The following is a 25,874-nucleotide window of genomic DNA, read 5'->3' as shown; positions in this document are numbered from 1 at the left end:
AAAACAAAAACAAAAAACTTTTGTAGCACCTACGTGTATTTCTTTTTAGACCAACAAATTCCATTCCCCTTTCGCAGCAGTGGGGTGCATCAGATTTTTTTGTGAATAGGCACAAGAATTCATTTAAGGCTGGCAATCACTAAACTCTGAGGGGCATGGGAGCTTAATCCAATGTCAATTGCCACCGAGTTGAATATCAGCTAGCGTAGGATCGAGGTACAACAGAAGTCCCAATGCACGCAAAATATTGATGTCATTTATAAAACATAAATACACAGGGCATTTTATTTGCAATTAACTATTTAATAATTAGAAAATATTTAGAAAACTAATTTGAATTAACCCCCATTACATCAGACAAATGCCTTGCATGTTTACATGTACATTTTAAACACATTCACATATTCTGCATTTAACATGCAAGTAAAATAAAGATCTCACACTTAAACAAACAAAAAACATTTAGAAATAGATATTATTTTGAAGAGATCACAAAAATCAATTTTTATTGGTCAAAATAGAAGACTGCTGATTTCAAATGAGTGTAAATCAAATAAAAAAGAGCATGCAGTAAAACATAGTTTAAGTGGCTGCTTTTACTTCAGGATATTTGTCATGGCAATTTTTTGAACCCCCTGTGTAATGCTGGAAAGCTGCTTCCATGCTTCTTTCTGCGAAGAGTCATCCACATCTCCTCGAAACTTCAGGCTATTCAGATCATAGAACAAGCTGTCCACATGCCCTTGCATGCAACAGATTTCATCATCTCTTTCAGCAATCTAGGAAAAACAAAGGTATATGACATGTAAAATTGTGTCAAACGGATCCAACCAATTGTGCTCAAACTTTGAACAAAAATTCACCTTTCCAATCCGACCTGAAGTACAAAATGTCACACGGATTAGTGATTTTGTTTAGAGAGTTATGAGCAACTCAAAAAGGGGGGTTATAATGAAAGTCTTGTTCAGACCTTAGCTTATGGATGCGCGGAATCCCCCCTCACTGCCTGTGTATATGTATAGATTATATCCCGTGTGTGTATGTATACATACATAATAAACAATTGTATTGATTTCCATTTTATTTCTATCGTTGATACATATGGTGCACTTTTTGGCCCAGGACTGCACCACTTTTGCCCTGATACATATGGGCCTAGGTTCTATGCATGACTGTGTACTTCTAGACAAGTCAACTGGAGAAAAGATTGGATCAATCGCTCAACCTTAATATTCAAATAGTACAGATAATGGGCTGCATGGGGAATAAACACTAGCAATACCGAATGATCAAATAATGATCATGAAAGAAATCCCAAATGGTTGCACTCTACCTCCTCCCCTTTGAAAAAGCGCTCCCGTTGGGGCGAAACGATCGTCAGGGTCTCGGTGACGTCTTGATGATGACGTCAGCTGTAGGAGATGAATGCCGACTAAATCGCCAAGAACGGTTTGTATAATCTCTCTTACTACATGAGATTTTGATATGCTCGTAACACTTAGGCTCCAATGTTGCTTATCCTTTCCTGCTTTATTGTCACCGGACTCCCAAATGGAGCGAGTGAGGACTGATATTACAGCACGGCTGCATTAGAAGAATAAGATAGCTTGGTGATCAGTGTATAAATACATTCTCAATGCCAAATGGTAGTGTAGCCAATAGTCACGGATAGAACACGTGCTATTTGCAATTACATAGTTACATAGTAGATGAGGTTGAAAAAAGACGTACGTCCATCAAGTTAAACCAGTGCTAAATTTAGACGACAGATACTTTATCCTATATCTATACTTATTGATCCAGAGGAAGGCAAACAAAAAAACCCAGAGTCATATCATTGTCATGGGACAGGGGGGTTTGGCCCGGTATTAAAGGGGTTAAACCCCATTTGGCCACCCCCTGCTCTCTCTTGGGAAGCAAGGGGTTAACTGGACTGCGGTCCAGTAATGTGTTTTTACCCTGCTTCGGTACCCAAATGTATGTTCCCCTGTAAATGTGTATTGTTCCCATTCCAGTGTTTGCACCAACACATACACTGGGATTGATGCGGGAGGGAAGGGGTTAATGTTAGTTCAGTGTTTATAGCCCGTTGTTCCCTTTTCCCACCTTTTCAGGCTCCATTTTGCAGCTCTCCATAAGTCGCCATTGCAGCCCAATGCAACCTTATGGAGATTCCGGCGATTTGGGCCTGTTTCGGTAGAAGACCTGCAGGTGGCGCCCGAGAGGAGGAGCGGCGGTTCCCCATTGTAAGTCAATGGAGTCATCCATTTCAATGGGGATTCCTCGACGCCGACCTCCAGGAACGGGTTGGCAGCCACCCAAACCGCAGACCACAAGAGCGGAAACATTTTCTTAAAGAGAGCTTTGATCACACTGAGTTCAAGTTCAACTACAATTGGCGTGGGAATCTTAGGTTCTAGGGCACCCAGAAATAAAGTTCTTTTTGCCCCTAGACCCTAGGAACCCCCACACACGACCACCATCGGGTCCGAGAATGAGGGACCCCCGTGAAGGGTCGCTGCCGCCACGAGGGTCGTGCCATTGACTCTAATGGCGGAGCGGAGGTCCCATTGAATCCCATGGCGGCGGCGCCGCATAGGAAATGCATGGGTGAGCGCCATTGATTCCAATGGGGGAAAAGCCGCGTGGCGTTAAAACGGCTAAGTCCAAAAGTGTAAAATGTGTAAGCCCATACCTCCGGTTCTGTGAGGACCAGAGGGCTGGGATTTGGGTCGCATGTAGTCACTGGTACGGCATGACTGCATGGCCATTTCCAGCCCTCTCCGAACAACCAGACGGAGTAGGGCAACGGTGAAAAATTGTGGTTTTCCTATAGACTTCAATGGCGGAGTTGCTCCATTTAAAGACTATAGCGGCGGAGCCCATAGACTACAATGGCAGAGTTGCTCCATTGACAGACTATAGCGGTGGAGCCCATTGACTTCAACGGCGGAGTTGCTCCATTGAAAGCCTATAGCGGCGGAGCCCGTTTATTTCAATGGGAAAGAGTGAAAAGCAGAGATTTATTTCAGCTAGGGTGGAGAATCCTGCATTAAAGTTAATGGGGGATTTTAACTTGTTTTTTGTATCTCCGGTTTTGGGGGTCGTGGAGGGCTGAAACTTGGCCACTGTGGCAAAGGTCCTCCGGCATGAGGACCTGGCAAATTTCAGCCCGCTCAGACCCACAGAACGGATTATTTTAATATGTGAAGGTATTAAAGTATGAATTGTATTTTGGGTCTGGTATAAAAACTCAGAACCCATATGTTATGTTAATGGTCAGGGAGGGAGACAAATGGTCTACAATAAAACCCCTGATCAAAGACTCCCCCACCCTGCTTGTGTATGTGAGCACAACAGAAAAGCAGGACATGGGTACTTGAGGAAAAGTGTTATAAGTCACACCCTAGGACAAAGGGTTTCCTGGCCCAGGTAGACATTCAGGCGCCGGGCTTGTAGGCGGGGGGCTAGGGAAATAAGCCCCTGATTAGAATAATACCCAACCAGTGGGCAGGTATTACGGTGCCCCTCAGGTCAAACAGAAAGACACGGAAAGTTGACGAGGACCTGAAGGAGATGGCGTGGACACAGGGCCAAAGGGGGAAATGGAAGGAGTAAGGTGGCGCCATTGGGTGGAAATTAGTGGGCATTGCCTCATATTAAATATGTTGTGATGCAGTGTTCCCCTTACTTGGTTAGATTTAAGCTCCATTCATCTTCCCCAAGCATGGGGAAGAAGCATATTAAATAGGGAACATAAAACGAAATACTGTATGATGACATTGAGACAAAGGGTGAGCTTCACCAAGGTTCGCTATGGGTTAATGCACCTGATCTGGCGCTAACTGCCATTTAAGTCAGTGTCAGTCTCAAGTCAAGTTAGTGGATATCCTTCAAAGAAGGAAAGCAGCCAGAGAGGTAATTCAAAGGGAGTAAAGGGTAGAATAGTTCAAACCCCTTTTAGTACCTTAGGACATGTAATGTACAACAGAACCAGCAGACGCTAAAAGGTTTATTTTTCAGCTTCCCAGTGTATTGCTGTGTGCTATGCTGCTGTTTCATTCTACTAAAGAATCTCTGAGACGTAACACCCGAGTCGCCCCAAAGATGTCTCCCTAATATGCCTTCACTGCCTCGGTCCCCTACGCCAGCATGGATGGGGATAAGAACATGAGGAAAAAGAGACGCTCCAAAGACCACCCGGAGCTCATCAGTCCCTCCCCATGCATGTCTGCTATGAGGTCCAGTACTGTGCTATGCTGCTGTTTCAGTGTACAAAAGAATCTCTGGGAAGTAATACCTGAATCGCCCCAAATGCGTCAGCCGAAAGGCAGCCAAAGGGTGTCACCGCTTGCTGATGTTTGTTAATGTTGCAGCTGTTCTATTGCATTCTGAAACTCACCAGCCTTCTCATCCCTTGTACCCAATGTTATAACTTTCCCTGCCTATAGATTGTAAGATCCTTGAGGCAGAGCCTCTTCTAACAACACATTGCAGGCCTATCCTACCTCTTCTAACACAATTATAATCCTGTATGTCAATGTTACTTATGCCCATGATCATATCTCTAACTGTCCATGAAATGTGTGTAAACTGAATGTATAACCTATTTAATGCAACCATGTATTATTATAATCCTGGCTTTTCCTGTCTGTCTCTTGTGTAACAAAATAATTATATTTAATTGTTCCCAAACTGACTGTAAAGTATTGCGATGCCCCCTTAAGTGGAGACCGGTATTTACGTAAAACATAAATGATGATTTATTGAAACTACTGTATAAGTTAGTTTTCAATGTTACCGGCATTTGATATGCCTACTCTGAAGATTTTAACTCTCTTACTGCAATGCAAACAGTACAGTATTAAACCAACATCAAATTCTGACCTTGGAAACGATCTTCTTATTGTTTAAATGCTCTCTAATTTTAAAATGCTGGTCAGTTTTACTGGGTTCTGAAATTGTACAGTGAGATACAGTATTACCATAAAGCACAAAATACTCATTTTGTGGGGGGAAAGGACTTACATGAGGAACGCAAAGTGAATTTTTGGCATCCACCAAAAACAAATGCATATTTCAAAGTACACTAAAAGTTGAAGGGGCCGTCCCATGTAGCTGACCAAACTACAGTACATGTTGTAAAGAATGTAACAATCCAATTAAACAAGTGTAACCATGCTTAAAGAAAACATTTTGTTGTTTTCGTTTCACACATCTGTTTTTTCAGGGGTCTCTTAATGAGGATGTGTTTATCCCACCCTACCCTTATTAGAGAGCCACAGGCTGCGCAAGTAGTTACATCACATAAAAGGAAGCAGCCACAGGAAATCAAATCCCTCATTGTCTTAGCTCACCATTTTTTTATTTTTTGTTATTACTTAAATTTTTATTGAGCATTTTTTCATACAAAATAAGAATTAACAAAACATAACAGATAAAAAGAGGGGGCGGGAAGGTGGGGGAGGGTAGCATTTGTAAAAAATATAGCATTGTACACAACAATTTAGTGACCACATGTATCACTCTGTTCCAAATATTCTAATCTATATATGGGGATATAACTGCATGGCCAAACCAGGGGGCCCAAATCTCAGAAAATTACGAGGTAGAGACGTTCAGATAGGCTGAGAGTTTCTCCATATAAACTATATGCCAAATTTTGTTATTTATTTGGTTTAAGGATGGGGGGGCAGGTTGTTTCCAATTTTTGGCAATTGTACACCATGTAACATTTAACATTTGGGCTAGTACTCTAGCTTTTTTACGGGGAATATGAGCTCACCATTTTTATATACAAACTTTCAAAAATTAATTTAAAAATACGAACAGGTGTTAGATTTTGGTGAGGCACCATCCCTTTAAGAAAACAGAGGACAGTGCCTTAGTGCATAGTAGCAAATCAGAAGAACGTTTCTGTATTTGCTTTTGTTCCTCCAAATTTAGTGTTAAAAAAACCCAACAAAAAACCCAAACCCTAGGCCCACACAAACTGCTGGCAGACAAGAACTACCTGCCTCACGTATTTCACCCTGCTTACCGTAATAACGGCTTCTTGGAGATGTAAAACTAACACACGAAATCAGAAGATGAGATCAAAGGTGCATTGCTGGCTTGTTTTGCAAGAAAGGAGAGGGGAGTAAGTTGTTCAGTGAAGTGCGGTGGGGCAGTTCCCCTCCCCCTTTTGAAGCAGATGCCAATGGATTAGATGGGGAAAAAACTAGAAATTCAGGTTTGCCAATATCACACTTCCTGTGCCATATTCTGGTTAGACCTTCAGGCTTTGCATGCTGACATCTGTTACACCAGTCAGACTGGTAGAGCAATGTCTGTAATGGATAATGTCCACACTGATACAGCTGAAATGATTTTTAACGCTGCTGTTTCGGCCTTAGGGACAAAAGACAATTTCAGCAGAAGGAATTCAGGTTTATTCACTGCAGCACAAGATAAAAGTCAGAGCGTTTAGCACGACACAATAACCTGGTACCATCCTCCCCACAACTTTTATATGTTGTTATAAAAGTCCATCTAAGTCCAGTGAATCTTCTGAGGTTTTAAAAACAAAATATACTTAGGAATTTGCTCCTTTTGAACTTAAAGGCAGAACGATAACGGCAACCTACCATCTCTCAGCTTGCAATGAACATGGCCATGTAAAATAATGCTTACTTTGTTATTCCCTGCTTGATTTAGTTTGACCCCCCTCCTCCTTTCCCCCCCTATGGATGGCAAGCAGGGCATTTCTGGAGCTGAACCGCAATAATTTCAGTCCCGGGAACCCTTTGGTTGTCAAGATACATACCTGTACAGCTAGCGCCAGTACCGCCCCCTCCAAGAGAAACAGAAATGGCACTGAAATCTCTGGTGTTAAGTGGGCAAACAGAAAGCAGCACTATCATCCACAGTGGGATCCTATTGGCCCGTGTGATGAAGGGGATTTAAATATGCAGGAGTAGTGGCACCAGCTTTACAAGTTTAACGGGTATTCCTTCTATCCCAAGCACAGATATAGTGTGTGTGGGTGGAACCCTATGTGTTACCAGGTGTGGTGCATATACCTGTAGGTTCACAAGAGCCTGAGCCTCCACTTGTTGGGAACCTGGGGTGAGTCCTTTGGCTCGATCTGGTTTGCAGCGCCTCCACCTGTGTAGGGTTCTAGGAATGTAGAAGGTTGCCTACACAGGACCCACATATACAATAAGTACATACACGAAGATGTATATAACCAGTTTATATATATGCAGAAATAATCACACACTTTACTTATCAGTAACCATTATGCACGTTATAATACTATATCCCCTAGGGGGTAACTCCACAACATATAACGCAGTCCAAAGTGTCTTTCACTCCACTAGGAGTGTACCTTACACCAACCACCGTGTACCCCCACACCGTGTCCACAGTTAACCCCTTTGTCCCGTAGTCAGCGCTGCCACTATGTGAGAGTATAGATATATTTTTAGGTGATTTGTTGGTGCACTTATAAAGGTACCTGCCGAGTGCTCCTGCACTCAGGCCTGCAAGCAACTTCGAAAAGGATCCGCCGCTTGGTGGTTCCGTCTGCGATCCGGTCCTTCCTTGCATGAGGGTCCGCCAGGGGCGATCCCACCCAGGAGATAGTCTCTGTCTCTTTGGGCATAGGCTTGAGCCCAAGTCTCTTCTCAGGGAGCGCAGCGTCCGCTGGATCCCTAACTATCACTGATACTAATGTGACAGGGTCCCTAACCTAAGGCCTGTCCCTGTAGCACCACAAGCTGTGAGGGGCTCAGGACCTAACTGGGGCCTAGGGGGCTGCTGGCCTAATGCAGTGGGTCACAGACCCCTGCACTCACCTCCTTCCCCTAGCTCTTCCTGGTCCAGACTGCTAACGTGGGCTCAGCGCGCGAAATTTATCAAAAAGCCCCTCTGCAGGGAGATCCTAATCCCTATTGGCTCCCATGCGACACGTGGGGTCCCCTAAGGCTCATGGGACTCGTAGTCCCTGCTTAGAGCCCTCTCCTGGTAGGCTAGTGTTCGCGAGCTTGTCCTGCACATGCGCGAACTTCCCTGCCGGTCACCGTGCCGAAATCCCCACTGCGCATGCGTGCGCAATCCAATATGGCGGCGCCCTGCACCGGGACCCGCCGGGAGCCCTAACAACGCGACCGCGGCCCTAACAACCGGCCGCACGCGTCCCCGGCAACCTCCGCACTCGTTTCCTATCCGCCCCCTCCCTCCTGCAACCACCGACGGGTCCGCCATGGGGCTAGGCGGCACCCGCGATCGCCAGCAAGGTGAGGGGGGGGGCAACAGGCAGAGGGGGACATGGCTACATCCTCCCCCTGGTAAAAACCCCAACGTCCTCGCTTGGGACACAACTGAATATAACTATGTACAGAAGTTATATAATGAAAATTTGCATGGCACCATTATATAATAAAAATGCAATGATAAAATACAAATCTTAACTCGTCCGCTCTACATTAGATTGTACATTTCATTGAACATCACAATGACGGACTGCACTTTGCTGCGAGCCCACTGCTGAGCCTCATAATGGAGTGCCCCAATTTGATCATAGGTTACCCGGTTTGGAGGGTACCTTACTCTTTGGCTCCTACGGAGCTGTTCTTCAGTAACTCCCTCTGGGGAGTAATAAGTACAGCCCTGAGGCTCAGCCTCTTCCCTTGAGGGGAGAAATGTCTCTGAACAGTCTCTGTTCGGCACAAAGCACGGGCTCTGTGGATCCAAAGGCTGGCCCGCTGGAGCCACCTTAGTAGGCGTTGGCCTACAGGGCCCTTTACCCGTAGCTCCTCCGGGAGATGCCCCTCCATGGGGAGGATCCCTTTGAGAGGGCCCTTCCATAGGATCTTCCGGATTTTCAGAGTTGGAATGATCATGTACAGTCTCTTGATCAATTTCTGAGACATCGGACTCGCCGTTCAGTGGTGTGGCCAATATTTCTGCTTCCTCATCTCCCACTTGTGGAATGGGGAGAAGATGATTACAGTGCCATACCTTTACCCGGCCTTTAGTGTCCTTGATGCGATAGACCGGGAGGCCAGGCGTCTGAGATTCTATTTCATATACACCGTCTCTCCATTGGTCAGCCAATTTATGTTTTCCCGGGACACCCAAATTGCGAAGCAACACATCGTCTCCAGGACGAAGTTCCCGATATTTGACCTTATGGTCGTATCGCCTTTTATTGTCAGCATTCAGCTTAGCTGTAGACTTCTCAGCCTGTTGATAGGCCTGCTGCAAGCTGTCTTTAAGTCTTTGCACGTATTTGAAATGGGTAGCATTGTGTATCCCATCCGTCGAGACTCGAAGGCGTACATCTACTGGCAGTCTCGCCTCTCGTCCGAACATGAGGAAGTATAGGGAGAATCCAGTTGACTCGTGTCGGGTACAGTTGTACGCGTGAACCAGGGCCTCTACGTGTCGACTCCATTCAGTCTTCTGAGCACCCTTTAGAGTTCCTTGCATGTCCAGCAAGGTTCGATTAAATCGTTCTGGCAAAGCATCTCCCTCGGGATGGTACGGGGTCGTTCGTGATTTAGCAATGTTCAACATTTTGAGCAATTCTCGGATCAGCGTACTCTCAAAATCTCGACCTTGGTCTGAGTGAAGGCGGTTTGGAAGGCCGTAGTGAACGACGTACTTCTCCCAGCACTAGTGCCGCCGCCGGCGTACTCGCACTTGCCGGGAGGAAGGGGGGGCGGAGAGGGGCACGAGGGGACTCTCACTTGCCACCACGCTTCCCATTACAATGGGAAACAACTAGTAGTACTCAATTCGCCACACTTTGACAGCCAATTAACTAGTTCAATTTATTAGGGGGCGCTGAATAGGGAAGTGCTTGTCAACCAAGTGTTTTCTTTACCCTGTGCATATCTTGTCCTCATCAGAGAGATGATAAAGATAAGGGGAGAGGGGGCTGTGTGTGACGGCAAGTACTTGCTGTGCACACAGTAACAACAGACAAAGGGGAAAGGAAATCAACCCCAACCATTAGCTCATAATGTTTTTAAATTAATCCTTATTGGTGTCAGATTTGGGTAAAAAACAAACAAAACAAAACAAAAAAACCATCAATCACCTAGGTTTAACCCTTTAAACATGAAACTTGAAAGTTATAATAAACCTGAGGGGGGAAGAGAGAGAGAGGGGAGGGGAGAGAGAGGGGGGGGAAGAGAGAGAGAGGGGGGAAAGAGAGAGAGCGAGAGGGGGGGAAGTGAGAGAGAGGGGGGGAGAGAGAGAGGGGGGTAGAGAGAGAGGCGGGGAGAGAGAGAGGGGGGGGAGAGAGAGAGGGGGGGAGAGAGAGAGGGGGGAGAGAGAGAGGGGGGGAGAGAGAGAGGGGGAAGAGAGAGAGGGGGGGAGAGAGAGGGATGGAGAGAGAGAGAGGGGGGGGAGAGAGAGAGGACGCACACACCAGCATGCACGCACCAGCACACCAGCACGCACACACCAGCACGCACGCACCAGCACGCACACACCAGCACACCAGCACGCACACACCAGCACGCACGCACCAGCACGCACACACCTGCACACACACCAGCACACACACACAGCAGCACACACACACACACCAGCACACACACACACCAGCACACACACACCAGCACACACACACACACACACACACACACACACACACACACACACACACACACACACACACACACACACACACACACACACACACACACACACACACACCAGCACACACACACACCAGCACACACACACACCAGCACACACCAGCACACACACACACCAGCACACACACACACCAGCACACACACACACCAGCACACACAGACACCAGCACACACACACCAGCACAGTGTTGGCTACTATATTCTTGAGCTCCATTGGTCGGTCTGGCCAGGGGCTCCGAGCCTCGGGCGGCCACTCACTCTCTCACAGAGTACCAGATCCCTGCTGCCAATGACAAGCCCCGCCCACACCACCCAATCAGCGCTCCCCAGCGCCCCCGGACTCGCTCCCGGTTGGCTGGTGTTTTCAAATAGCACACACTTTCCTGACATCGCAGCCCCGATTACCTTCAGTGCTGAGTGAGGGCGAAAGGCTAAGCTCGCAGGGCTCGCTTGCTGATTGGAAGGGGAGTCAGGTAGGTGGGCTGATGGCTCAAATGTGGAACCTGATTGGTGCTTCAGGATTTCATTATACACCCTCCTCACTCTGTCTCCTGAACCTATGCAACGGCCATGTTGTGGTTGGCATCGCGCTGAGTTGGAATGGCAGCGCTGAACAAGCCCTTGGCAGGAAGAGTCGCGCATGCAGGGGGGGGGGGGGGGGGTTGGGGGGAGTCGCTCTTGACACACTTCGCCACACTTTGACTGCCAATTCGCCACAAGTGGCGAATGGCGACAGGGTTGCCCACCCTGGACCTATTTAATGCAACCATGTATTATTATAATCCTGGCTTTTCCTGTCTGTCTCTTGTGTAACAAAATAATTATATTTAATTGTTCCCAAACTGACTGTAAAGTATTGCGATGCCCCCTTAAGTGGAGACCGGTATTTACGTAAAACATAAATGATGATGATTTATTGAAACTACTGTATAAGTTAGTTTTCAATGTTACCGGCATTTGATATGCCTACTCTGAAGATTTTAACTCTCTTACTGCAATGCAAACAGTACAGTATTAAACAAACATCAAATTCTGACCTTGGAAACGATCTTCTTATTGTTTAAATGCTCTCTAATTTTAAAATGCTGGTCAGTTTTACTGGGTTCTGAAATTGTACAGTGAGATACAGTATTACCATAAAGCACAAAATACTCATTTTGTGGGGGGAAAGGACTTACATGAGGAACGCAAAGTGAATTTTTGGCATCCACCAAAAACAAATGCATATTTCAAAGTACACTAAAAGTTGAAGGGGCCGTCCCATGTAGCTGACCAAACTACAGTACATGTTGTAAAGAATGTAACAATCCAATTAAACAAGTGTAACCATGCTTAAAGAAAACATTTTGTTGTTTTCGTTTCACACATCTGTTTTTTCAGGGTCTCTTAATGAGGATGTGTTTATCCCACCCTACCCTTATTAGAGAGCCACAGGCTGCGCAAGTAGTTACATCACATAAAAGGAAGCAGCCACAGGAAATCAAATCCCTCATTGTCTTAGCTCACCATTTTTTTATTTTTGTTATTACTTAAATTTTTATTGAGCATTTTTTCATACAAAATAAGAATTAACAAAACATAACAGATAAAAAGAGGGGGGCGGGAAGGTGGGGGAGGGTAGCATTTGTAAAAAATATAGCATTGTACATAACAATTTAGTTACCACATGTATCACTCTGTTCCAAATATTCTAATCTATATATGGGGATATAACTGCATGGCCAAACCAGGGGGCCCAAATCTCAGAAAATTGCGAGGTAGAGCCATTCAGATAGGCTGAGAGTTTCTCCATATAAACTATATGCCAAATTTTGTTATTTATTTGGTTTAAGGATGGGGGGGCAGGTTGTTTCCAATTTTTGGCAATTGTACACCATGTAGCATTTAACATTTGGGCTAGTACTCTAGCTTTTTTTACGGGGAATATTAGCTCACCATTTTTATATACAAACTTTCAAAAATTAATTTAAAAATACGAACAGGTGTTAGATTTTGGTGAGGCACCATCCCTTTAAGAAAACAGAGGACAGTGCCTTAGTGCATAGTAGCAAATCAGAAGAACGTTTCTGTATTTGCTTTTGTTCCTCCAAATTTAGTGTTAAAAAAACCCAACAAAAAACCCAACCCCTAGGCCCACACAAACTGCTGGCAGACAAGAACTACCTGCCTCACGTATTTCACCCTGCTTACCGTAATAACGGCTTCTTGGAGATGTAAAACTAACACACGAAATCAGAAGATGAGATCAAAGGTGTATTGCTGGCTTGTTTTGCAAGAAAGGAGAGGGGAGTAAGTTGTTCAGGGAAGTGCGGTGGGGCAGTTCCCCTCCCCCTTTTGAAGCAGATGCCAATGGATTAGATGGGGAAAAAACTAGAAATTCAGGTTTGCCAATATCACACTTCCTGTGCCATATTCTGGTTAGACCTTCAGGCTTTGCATGCTGACATCTGTTACACCAGTCAGACTGGTAGAGCAATGTCTGTAATGGATAATGTCCACACTGATACAGCTGAAATGATTTTTAACGCTGCTGTTGCGGCCTTAGGGACAAAAGACAATTTCAGCAGAAGGAATTCAGGTTTATTCACTGCAGCACAAGATAAAAAAGTCAGAGCGTTTAGCACGACACAATAACCTGGTACCATCCTCCCCACAACTTTTATATGTTGTTATAAAAGTCCATCTAAGTCCAGTGAATCTTCTGAGGTTTTAAAAACAAAATATACTTAGGAATTTGCTCCTTTTGAACTTAAAGGCAGAACGATAACGGCAACCTACCATCTCTCAGCTTGCAATGAACATGGCCATGTAAAATAATGCTTACTTTGTTATTCCCTGCTTGATTATGTTTGACCCCCCTCCTCCTTTCCCCCCCTATGGATGGCAAGCAGGGCATTCCTGGAGCTGAACCGCAATAATTTCAGTCCCGGGAACCCTTTGGTTGTCAAGATACATACCTGTACAGCTAGCGCCAGTACTGCCCCCTCCAAGAGAAACAGAAATGGCACTGAAATCTCTGGTGTTAAGTGGGCAAACAGAAAGCAGCACTATCATCCACAGTGGGATCCTATTGGCCCGTGTGATGAAGGGGATTTAAATATGCAGGAGTAGTGGCACCAGCTTTACAAGTTTAACGAGTATTCCTTCTATCCCAAGCACAGATATAGGGGCCTATGCAGAGAGCAGCGAATTTTAAAATTGGCGAGTTTAATAAAAAGTAGCTTTTTTGGAGAGTTTTATTCTCCATATGCAGAAATGTGCGAATTCTGCTATGTTTAACATGAATGCGTATGGCGAGTTTAAATTGGCGAGATGCGCGCTGCAGAAAAGTGTTAAAAAAAATTTGCGCCTTTTTTTCCCTTTGCTATGGCCGCGAGCGGCAGCTTCTTGACAACTTTTATTGGCGAGGCAAAAAGGAGACAATCGCGCCATTTTATTGCCGCGAACAGCCGCTAGATGCCGTTCGCGCCTCTCTGCATTAGGATATTTTTAAAACTGGCGAGATGGAGGTTCTCGCCAGCCGCGAGGCGAGTTTTAGAAATATAAAAAAAAAATTGGCGCGTTTTTCGTAACTCGCCATTTTCTGCTGTTTCCTGCGCGAATTTCTCCAAAAAATGGCGAGTTTTGAAATAGCGCTGCTCTCTGCATAGGCCCCATAGTGTGTGTGGGTGGAACCCTATGTGTTACCAGGTGTGGTGCATATACCCGTAGGTTCACAAGAGGCCTGAGCCTCCACTTGTTGGGAACCTGGGGTGAGTCCTTTGGCTCGATCTGGTTTGCAGCGCCTCCACCTGTGTAGGGTTCTAGGAATGTAGAAGTTGCCTACACAGGACCCACATATACAATAAGTACATACACGAAGATGTATATAACCAGTTTATATATATGCAGAAATAATCACACACTTTACTTATCAGTAACCACTATGCACGTTATAATACTACTTCCCCTAGGGGGTAACTCCACAACATATAACGCAGTCCAAAGTGTCTTTCACTCCACTAGGAGTGTACCTTACACCCACCACCGTGTACCCCCACACCGTGTCCACAGTTAACCCCTTTGTCCCGTAGTCAGCGCTGCCACTATGTGAGAGTATAGATATATTTTTAGGTGATTCGTTGGTGCACTTATAAAGGTACCTGCCGAGTGCTCCTGCACTCAGGCCTGCAAGCAACTTCGAAAAGGATCCGCCGCTTGGTGGTTCTGTCTGCGATCCGGTCCTTCCTTGCATGAGGGTCCGCCAGGGGCGATCCCACCCAGGAGATAGTCTCTGTCTCTTTGGGCATAGGCTTGAGCCCAAGTCTCTTCTCGGGGAGCGCAGCGTCCGCTGGATCCCTAACTATCACTGATACTAATGTGACAGGGTCCCTAACCTAAGGCCTGTCCCTGTAGCACCACAAGCTGTGAGGGGCTCAGGACCTAACTGGGGCCTAGGGGGCTGCTGGCCTAATGCAGTGGGTCACAGACCCCTGCACTCACCTCCTTCCCTTAGCTCTTCCTGGTCCAGACTGCTAACGTGGGCTCAGCGCGCGAAATGTATCAAAAAGCCCCTCTGCAGGGAGATCCTAATCCCTATTGGCTCCCTGGCGTCACGTGGGGTCCCCTAAGGCTCATGGGACTCGTAGTCCCTGCTTAGAGCCCTCTCCTGGTAGGCTAGTGTTCGCGCGCTTGTCCTGCGCATGCGCGAACTTCCCTGCCGGTCACCGTGCCGAAATCCCCACTGCGCATGCGTGCGCAATCCAATATGGCGGCGCCCTGCACCGGGACCCGTAGGGAGCCCTAACAACGCGACCGCGGCCCTAACAACCGGCCGCACGCGTCCTCGGCAACCTCCGCACTCGTTTCCTATCCGCCCCCTCCCTCCTGCAACCACCGACGGGTCCGCCATGGGGCTAGGCGGCACCCGCGATCGCCAGCAAGGTGAGGGGGGGCAACAGGCAGAGGGGGACATGGCTACATCCTCCCCCTGGTAAAAACCCCAACGTCCTCGCTTGGGACACAACTGAATATAACTATGTACAGAAGTTATATAATGAAAATTTGCATGGCACCATTATATAATAAAAATGCAATGATAAAATACAAATCTTAACTCGTCCGCTCTACATTAGATTGTACATTTCATTGAACATCACAATGACGGACTGCACTTTGCTGCGAGCCCACTGCTGAGCCTCATAATGGAGTGCCCCAATTTGATCATAGGTTACCCGGATTGGAGGGTACCTTACTCTTTGGCTCCTACGGAGCTGTTCTTCAGTAACTCCCTCTGGGGAGTAATAAGTACAGCCCTGAGGCTCAGCCTCTTCCCTTGAGGGGAGAAATGTCTCTGAACAGTCTCTGTTCGGCACAAAGCACGGGCTCTGTGGATCCAAAGGCTGGCCCGCTGGAGCCACCTTAGTAGGCGTTGGCCTACAGGGCCCTTTACCCGTAGCTCCTCCGGGAGAAGCCCCTCCATGGGGAGGATCCCTTTGAGAGGGCCCTTCCATAGGATCTTCCGGATTTTCAGAGTTGGAATGATCATGTACAGTCTCTTGATCAATTTCTGAGACATCGGACTCGCCGTTCAGTGGTGTGGCCAATATTTCTGCTTCCTCATCTCCCACTTGTGGAATGGGGAGAAGATGATTACAGTGCCATACCATTACCCGGCCTTTAGTGTCCTTGATGCGATAGACCGGGAGGCCAGGCGTCTGAGATTCTATTTCATATACACCGTCTCTCCATTGGTCAGCCAATTTATGTTTTCCCGGGACACCCAAATTGCGAAGCAACACATCGTCTCCAGGACGAAGTTCCCGATATTTGACCTTATGGTCGTATCGCCTTTTATTGTCAGCATTCAGCTTAGCTGTAAACTTCTCAGCCTGTTGATAGGCCTGCTGCAAGCTGTCTTTAAGTCTTTGCACGTATTTGAAATGGGTAGCATTGTGTATCCCATCCGTCGAGACTCGAAGGCGTACATCTACTGGCAGTCTCGCCTCTCGTCCGAACATGAGGAAGTATAGGGAGAATCCAGTTGACTCGTGTCGGGTACAGTTGTACGCGTGAACCAGGTCCTCTACGTGTCGACTCCATTCAGTCTTCTGAGCACCCTTTAGAGTCCCGAGCATGTCCAGCAAGGTTCGATTAAATCGTTCTGGCAAAGCATCTCCCTCGGGATGGTACGGGGTCGTTCGTGATTTAGCAATGTTCAACATTTTGAGCAATTCTCGGATCAGCGTGCTCTCAAAATCTCGACCTTGGTCTGAGTGAAGGCGGTTTGGAAGGCCGTAGTGAACGATGTACTTCTCCCATAGTATTTTTGCCACTGTGATGGCTTTCTGGTCTTGGTGGGGAAGGCCTGGGCATACCGGGTGTAATGGTCCGTGATGACCAGCACGTTGCATATTCCTCGGCTATCAGGCTCAATGCACAGAAAGTCCATACACACAAGGTCCATGGGGCCAGAACTCTTCAGATGGCCCATGGGTGCAGCTCTGGTAGGCAGGGTCTTGCGTTGTATACACCGAGAACAATGGCGACAGTGGCCTTCTACGGCCTCTTGCGTCTTGGGCCAGAAAAAGTGGTCTCGGACCAACCAAAGGTCTTCTCTACACCGAGATGTCCATGCTCATCATGTAGAGATTTTAACACCATGTATTGCAAGTTCTTAGGGAGGACTAGTTTACGTCTATCCGGGTGGTTGTGATATTGCACCACCCGATAGAGTAAGCAGTTATCAATTTCAAATTTGTCCGCTTCCTGCATGAGCGAAGCGACCAAGTCTTTGGGAACACGCTTCAGGAGGGCTGGGTTCCTTTTTTCAACGGCTTGCCTAATAATACTGATTACAGTGTCTTGTATTTGGTACTCTACTAGATCTTTCCACCGTAGCACTTTGTCATGAGTTATGTTCATCCCCTTCGGATCGCAGTAGGCTGCTGGGACGGCCTGCGACTGGCATCCCAAGGAATCCGCAAACCGTAATTCTGAGAAGGCCACTTGATCGTTGATGATGGCGGCCGTGCTACACATACCTCGCACCCCTGGTCCGGGGATTTCTTCCCATTCATCATCATCACTTAGCACTTAGTCCCGGTCGTCGTGATAGAGCGTCAGCTCCGATATTCAGAGGCCCCGGCTTATACTTCAGGGAGAACTGGTAATTGTTTAGAGTTGCCTGCCATCGGTGCCCTGCTGCGTCCAATTTGGCCGAGGTATTGTTGTACGTGAGGGGATTGTTATCCGTCCTTACCGCAAACGTAACACCGTAAAGGTAATCATGGAGCTTTTCCGTGATGGCCCATTTGAGAGCCAGGAACTCCAACTTGTGGACAGGGTATTTCTGTTCACTGGGTGTCAGATAGCGGCTGATGTAGGCTACTGGCCGAAGGCCCTCAGGGTGCTTCTGGTGCAAGACGGTGCCTAATCCATTGAGACTGGCATCCACATGCAGAACGTATGGTTGTTCTGGATCAGCATAGGCAAGCACCGGCGCTTCGGTCGGGCTTGTCTTCAAATTAAGGAAGGCCTGTTCACATTCAGACGTCCATTTATCGCCAAACGGTTGACGGGCCGACGTGGCCTTCCTTCCTGTATCTTCTGGATATATCTTCAGCAGATTGTTGAGTTGTTTAGCTCGACTAGAGTACCCTTCTACGAAGCGACGATAATACCCGCAGAAACCCAGGAAGGATCGCAGCTCCGTGACATTCTCGGGACGAGGCCAGTTCACGACCTCTGGGTCGGTGGCGATTGGCTGGGTCGGTGGCGATTCCTAGAGCTGACACGATGTGTCCCACGTAAGTCACTGAGGTGTGACAGGACTGGCACTTGTCGAGGGACAATTTCAACCCTTCTTTCCCAAGATGGTCTATCACTTTAAGCAGCTCTCTTCGTGCTCTTCCAGGGTCCTTCCGAAGACAATGATGTCATCCAGGTAGACTAGACACTCCCGAGGGGTCATGTCTCCGATAGTCTTCTCCATCAGGCGTTGGAAGGTAGCAGGGGCCCCACATATACCTTGGGGCATGCGTGTAAATTGGTAGAAACCCAGGGGGCAGACGAAGGCTGTTTTCTCCTGGTCCTCTGCATTCATGGGTACCTGATAGTATGACAGAGAGTGAACAAAGAAGTTCAAAGGTAACCCTATATACTGTATGCACTCTAAACCAAACGTGTGTATGTTTCTATGGCCATAAGGTAAAACATCCCTATACCAGAAACTCAAAGCGAAAACGGCACAATAATAAATAATAAATAAATAATAATAATAAAACTTTATTGTTTTTTGCGCCGTTTTCGCTTTTAGTTTCTGGTATAGGGATGTTTTACCTTATGGCCATAGAAACATACACACGTTTGGTTTAGAGTGCATATACTGTATAGGGGTACCTTTGAACTTCTTTGTTCACTCTCTGTCATATAAGTAATCTACCTCTTTTGCACCTACCATTTTAGGACAATCCTATTAATAGGTGAGCAGTTCTTTACAATCCTTATGTACCTGATAGTACCCAGATTGTAAATCGAGCACACTGAACCATTGGCTTCCATTCAGAGCATTCAGAATCTCTTCAATGCGAGGAAGGTTGTACTGGTCCGGTATCGTACGATTGTTCAGGGTTCGATAGTCGACACACAGTCGTACGGATCCGTTCTTCTTCCTTACCACCACAATGGGAGAGGCGTAAGGACTCCGAGACTCCGTCAAAATCCCAGCGGTTTCCATTTCTTGCAAGACGTTCCTTACATCGTCCACATTCCTAGGGGCGATGCGACGAGAGCGTTCACGGAACGGAGTGGCGTCACTCAGTCTAATGGCATGTTGAGCGCTGCGACTGCACCCCACATCCATCTCACTCGTGGAGAACACAGTCCGTTGTTTATTCAACTTGGTTGTCAGCCGCTCTTACCACTCAGTTGGCAACGTCGACTCGCCGAAGTTGAAGTCCAGATCGACTAACCACTCAGCCACTGCAGCAGCGTTCACCTGGGGCGTTGTTTCCACAGGGCTAATCGGATATATGCAACCCAGACTTTGTCCTGCATCAAGGTCCATCGGGAATGGGGATATATTCTGCACAAATACGTAAGTTCGTAGAGGGATTTTAGTCATCCACTCTCTCACTTCGGGTAGTACCCTATACCCTCTCTGAACCTCTTCCTCAGGGGTACTCTCCAGAGAGAAAAGCTGATCGTTCTCATCTCGCTCGGGATAACAGCACCAGACAGCCATACGTTGCACTCCCCCTGGTAATATGGTCGTCAGTCCGCATTGACGATTGTAGAGGTCCCCGTGACGCTCCAAGGCATATACCCGGTTGCACTCTTCTCGTAGAATGGGATCGAGGAGCAGATTGGCCATCGGCAACTCGTTGGTCTCTTTCAGGTATGCTCTGATTACCGCTTGTACTATATCAGTATTGGTTCCCAAGATGATTGGATATTTGCACTGGTCTTGGGGCTCCGGGCATACCATTGCTGCTACATGCATGGGGTGTTTCTTGCCTGTGTTCAGTTGGAGGTCCAGTCAAACCCTTACAATCCCATCGATGGGGTAGTCTTCGTTATTTAACCCCCTCACCTTCATATGTTCGGCCGACTGCAGGGGACAGTGTTTGAGGTTCTGGTCATAGAACTTGCGGTATATTATAGTCACTTGGGACCCGGTGTCCAGTAGGGCAGAGGCATAGATCCCTTCCAGTACAACACACACGTTGGCCGATGGGCCTACTTGCCTACTTAAGCATCCCCTGGCAAGGCGTCATCACTGGGGCCGGAGTCAGGCGGAGCCTCTTCAAATCCAGTAGGGGTTTCTGTGTCAGACTCCGCCGTCTGTACTCAGCAGACCATTGACCGGGCTGAATTTCCTTTATTGGGAGGTTTCTCCTCTGGTGGGTCCTCCCTCCCTGAACAGTCACTGGAGAAGTGGCCCTTCTTACCGCAGTTATAGCAAACGACCTTGCGCCGGTCTGGACGAACCTTGGACGGGGAAGGTGGTTTGTCGGAGGGTTTTGGCTTGTACCCCTTTGACGGGGCGGCAGATTCTTCCTTCTTCTCCATAGACCCCTTTCCCTTTGAGACAGAGGGGCTCTTGGGTTTTGCGGGATAGTGTAACAAGGCATGTGCTTCATGAATTTTCACTTGCCGCAGCAATCCGGTGAACGTAGGGGGGCTCCCTTCCATTAGTTTGCTGCGGAGCATATTGGCTATGGGGTGAGTGGGGCTTGATCCCCACAAGTACTGCTTACGAAGCGCCTCATCTATTCCAGAGGCGGGAATCAACTTACGATTGAGTAGGATTCCTAAGACCAGTTGTAGGCGGTGTATAAAGGCCGACAAGTCTTCCCCCTCCTTCTGATAGAGATAATAGTACCTCGTCCAGATTGCTCCTTCATCTTCTGCTAGCCCGTATGCTTCCAGCAGGAATTCCACCATCTCCAACGCCGTCAACTCTGGGTGTTGGTCCCTGTGGATGGTTACAATGGTAGAAGTTGGAGGCCTAAAACACTCCATGATACGCTGCCTTTTCACTGCGTCAGTACACGACCATTCCTCTACGACTTTTAACGCATTCTCCCTCCAAGAGTCTATCCCTTCCTCCCCCTGTGGTGTTGGAAATACTCCAGAGAAGGCTTTGAGTTTCCGGTAGCTTCGTGACTGGGAGACCATGGTGATGGCCTCTACGAATTGTGGTAGTGTCACCCCCATTACGGAACTTTCATTAGTTACCCTACTGTCTTTGACAGGCCGGGAGTTCAGCCCACGGGGAGTGGGTGCTGGTGAAGGGGGTGGACTGTCAGCCCAACTGGTGGCTTCCGTGAGAGCGCTTGGGGTAAAGGAGACTTTAGGTGGAGAACGGTCTACCCAATTCGGGGTACTTGACACCGGTGCAGTAGGTGGCCAAGTACTGGTGGATGGTTCCTCTGGAACCTGGGGGGACTGGGTAGTGTCTCTTGATGAAAACATTGCTCGTATTTCTGGTAAGGCCGAGTATTTCTGGCAGGGCCTCGGGAGCTACTAGGGTGTCCGGGGCCATTTCTTGGCATATGTCCCGCCCTACGGTGAATAGTATGCTGCTCCAATGAACAGTAGAGTCGTACACTCTGCCCCGGCACCATACTTGATCTAGACCCAGGAGCTTCCTCAGAGAGTCCCGGATGTCACTTTCCGCCACTAACGCTGGAACGTTCCCTACTGGCACTACATAACTAGGTGGTTCCCGGGCTGTGACGGCCCAAGCATGGACCTCTTGACTTGAGGGGATTAACATGTTGCTGATCTCTGATAGTACTGAATTGAATAGGGCACCCCAGGTCTGATCTCAGCAGGGCCTCCAAATGTAATGGGTATTCCTTCTATCCCAAGCACAGATATAGTATGTGTGGGTGGAAACCTATGTGTTACCAGGTGTGGTGCATATACCTGTAGGTTCACAAGAGGCCTGAGCCTCCACTTGTTGGGAACCTGGGGTGAGTCCTTTGGCTCGATCTGGTTTGCAGCACCTCCACCTGTGTAGGGTTCTAGGAATGTAGAAGGTTGCCTACACAGGACCCACATATACAATAAGTACATACACGAAGATGTATATAACCAGTTTATATATATGCAGAAATAATCACACACTTTATTTATCAGTAACCACTATGCACGTTAAAATACTACTTCCCCTATGGGGTAACTCCACAACATATAACGCAGTCCAAAGTATCTTTCACTCCACTAGGAGTTTACCTTACACCCACCACCGTGTACCCCCACACCGTATCCACAGTTAACCCATTTGTCCCGTAGTCAGCGCTGCCACTATGTGAGAGTATAGATATATTTTTAGGTGATTCGTTGGTGCACTTATAAAGGTACCTGCCGAGTGCTCCTGCACTCGGGCCTGCAAGCAAATTCGAAAAGGATCCGCCGCTTGGTGGTCTCATCTGCGATCCGGTCCTTCCTTGCATTAGGGTCCGCCAGGGGCGATCCCACCCAGGAATTAGTCTCTGTCTCTTTGGGCATAGGCTTGAGCCCAAGTCTCTTCTCGGGGAGCGCAGCATCCGCTGGATGCCTAACTATCACTGATACTAATGTGACAGGGTCCCTAACCTAGGGCCTGTCCCTGTAGCACCACAAGCTGTGAGGGGCTCAGGACCTAACTGGGGCCTAGGGGGCTGTTGGCCTAATGCAGTGGGTCACAGACCCCTGCACTCACCTCCTTCCCCTAGCTTTTCCTGGTCCCGACTGCTAACGTGGGCTCAACGCGCGAAATGTATCAAAAAGCCCCTCTGCAGGGAGATCCTAATACCTAATGACTCCCTGGCGTCACGTGGGTTCCCCTAATGGGACTCGTAGTCCCTGCTAAAAGCCCTCTCCTGGTAGGCTAGTGTTCGCGCGCTTGTCCTGCGCATGCGCATGCGCGAATTTCCCTGCCGGTCACCGCGCCGAAATCCCCACTGCGCATGCGTGCGCAATCCAATATGGTGGCGCCCTGCACCGGGACCCCTAACAACGCGACCGCGGCCCTAACAACCGGCCGCACTCGTCCCCGGCAACCTCTGCACTCCTTTCCTATCCGCCCCCTCCCTCCTGCAACCGCCGACGGGTCCGCCATGGGGCTCGGTGGCACCCGCGATCGCCAGCAAGGTGAGGGGGGCCGACAGGCAGAGGGGGACCTGGCTACACAAGTATAGTACAAAAATGGGTGACAGCACTCAACTAGGATAAATGAAGAAATCTTAATAACCAAATGAAAAGTAATCGGTGCACAAGGGAACAAGGAGGAACCCTAATCCCTCCACATAAACATAATATAAAGAAGGGAAGTTCCCAGCACTCAAATGGAAAAAATGAAGATAATTTGGAATAAACCAAATCAGTATTAATATGATGAAAAGAGAAAATCCACAAGATGAATCAATAGAACCACAATAAAGATAAATATGCTATGTGCTAGAAACAAACTATTGTGTGAAAAACCATTGAAGTCTGAAAGGCAACTAAAGGGGGGGGGGGGGAACAGGGGTAGGGGCTTATTCCAAATTATCTTCATTTTTTCTATTTGAGTGCTGACAACTTCCCTTCTTTATATTCTGCTTTACATGTATGTATTACGGAAACCCAGGGGTCCATGTAACTAAAATGAATGCGTGTCATCTCCGGGGACCCCTTGCTCCCCCACTCCTGGGGTGAGCTGCAGCTTTAAAGGTATGCAAAACACCAAATATGAAAAACTATAATCTGATTGTTTTTATGAAAGATAATAACTGTGTAAATAAGTCATCATGAAAGGGTTAAATATCAACAAATATAAATAAAACCAAGACATGGTCTTCCTGACCGCCTACTCTCGACGAACACATTTTATGATCTGCAACTCTCTGTTGTCCAACTATCACTTTATGGGAAAAGCAAGAGACAGTGTAATTTTAATATGAAGTTTGCCTTTGTGCCTGTATTTCTTTAGAAAGCACATACATCCCAGTGTCAGAGGCTTCAATGCTGCCAGATCATTTAGTTACATTGTTTCCTCTAGACAAAAGGGTTAAACCAGGGGTGGACAACTCCGGTCCTCAAGGGCCACCAACAGGTCAGGTTTTCAGGATATACCTGCTTCAGCATAGGTGATGCAGTCTTCGACTGAGTCACTGATTGAGCCACCTGTGCTGAAGCAGGGATATCCTCAATACCTGAACGGTTGGTGGCCTTTGAGGACTGGTTAAACCAAAGCAGCAATGTTCTAACCAGCTCTCAAGTTATATACCTGCTTATGCAGCTCAGATATGTGTTCAACCAAGTGGGTCTTCTCCATGCGCAGCTGGGAGTTTTCCAGTTGAACTCTCGAGTGCCTCTTCTCTAAATCTGTCAGCTGGCTTCCAAAGGAAAGTGCATTCAGCTCCACAGACTTCCTTCCTTGTTGTATATGCAGCATCTATTGATATAGCAATTGCATTGACTTCCCATTAGAAATGTGTTCTGTAACCCCCCTACAGTGCTGTGAAAGCAGAGCAGTGCACTTCTAACTCTGAGGGATTTAAATAAATTAATATTACCAGATTAAAATCGGTATTTGTAGGTTTCCCCAAAAGGTAATTATATATATATATATATATATATATATATATATATATATATATATATATATATATATATATATATATATATATATATATATACTGTATAAATATACAGATGGATTAATTAGGGGGTTGTGCAACACATATTTTTCTAGCATGGGGGCGCACTGGCGTATTGCAGAGATCATGTAATGGGAAAATGTAAAGATGAACTTCATGGCAAATTTGTATGTCTGAATTTCAGCTTCAAAAAATTAGATATGTTTTCCTATTTTATGGTACAAAATGGGTAAGTCAAATTGTGTATATATATATATATATATATATATATATATATATATATACAAAAACACAGAAAAAACAGGCGCACTCATAGCGTAAAATTGTATAAAAATAAATTTATGGAATAAGGGATAAAAATACACACTCACAAACAGAGCTGAATAAAATGCATTTTTGAGTACAACTCAGCCCGTTCAGACGCAGGAACCCAATGAGGAGGACTTCGGTGTGATGTCCGCGGTGTGTCTTGCCACAATAGCCCCTCTATGTCCCAGCAGGGACCGAAAACCACGAGGGACGCCGCCTTCCCCTTGCTCCGGCGTTACACAGAGAATGCACTGAACCAAATCTCGCGTGAGCTCGATGACGTCAGTGAGGTTTCAGCCGGAGAAAGTTCACAGTGTAAACAGGGACTTAAAAGTCTGGATGGCTGGTAAAAATGCTAGCAACGCAGCAAAAGTATGATGTGGCAGATGAGTGTCAGTATAAAATATACAGACTGGACAGTAGGCTCCACAGCACTCTCTACGCGTTTCGTCTCGAACGAGACTTCATATATATATATATATACAGTATAGATATATATATATATATATATATCTATACTGTATATATATATATATATATATATGAAGTCTCGTTCAAGACGAAACGCGTAGAGAGTGCTGCCACAACATATACAGTGTTCGACAATTATATACATTTACACTCCCGGGCGTGTGGATTTAACCCCCGGGCGAGTAAATATTGGCCCAAGCAGCACACGTGTGTTTTTTAAATTTCCCACGCTCGCGCTGCTGTTTTTCCCGCGCTCGCGCTGCTGTTTTTCCCGCGCTCGCGCTGCTGTTTTTCCCGCGCTCGCGCTGCTGTTTTTCCCGCGCTCGCGCTG

At 47.0% G+C, this 25,874-nt stretch overlaps 1 protein-coding gene across 5 annotated transcripts in view; it reads right to left on the bottom strand.

Moving 5' to 3' along the window:
- Nucleotides 1–282: 282 nt before the first annotated feature.
- LOC142482647 (uncharacterized) overlaps nt 283–25,874 on the bottom strand; it is a 141,852-nt gene continuing 116,260 nt past the window's right edge. For 4 of the 5 annotated variants that reach the window (XM_075583047.1, XM_075583045.1, XM_075583046.1 and 1 more), the window contains 2 exons: nt 24,391–24,558; nt 283–779 (listed from right to left, as the gene is read on the bottom strand). In XM_075583047.1, coding sequence (XP_075439162.1) covers nt 597–779; nt 24,391–24,558 — 351 coding nt within the window. In that variant the 3' untranslated portion in view covers nt 283–596. The remainder of the gene's footprint in view (nt 780–24,390; nt 24,559–25,874) is intronic. The other variant, XM_075583049.1, reaches the window with a different exon arrangement.

Source organism: Ascaphus truei, chromosome 2, assembly GCF_040206685.1.
Source record: "Ascaphus truei isolate aAscTru1 chromosome 2, aAscTru1.hap1, whole genome shotgun sequence".
NCBI lineage: Eukaryota > Metazoa > Chordata > Amphibia > Anura > Ascaphidae > Ascaphus > Ascaphus truei.
Note: the sequence above shows the minus strand (reverse complement) of the source record. Positions and strands in the feature narration are given on the sequence as shown.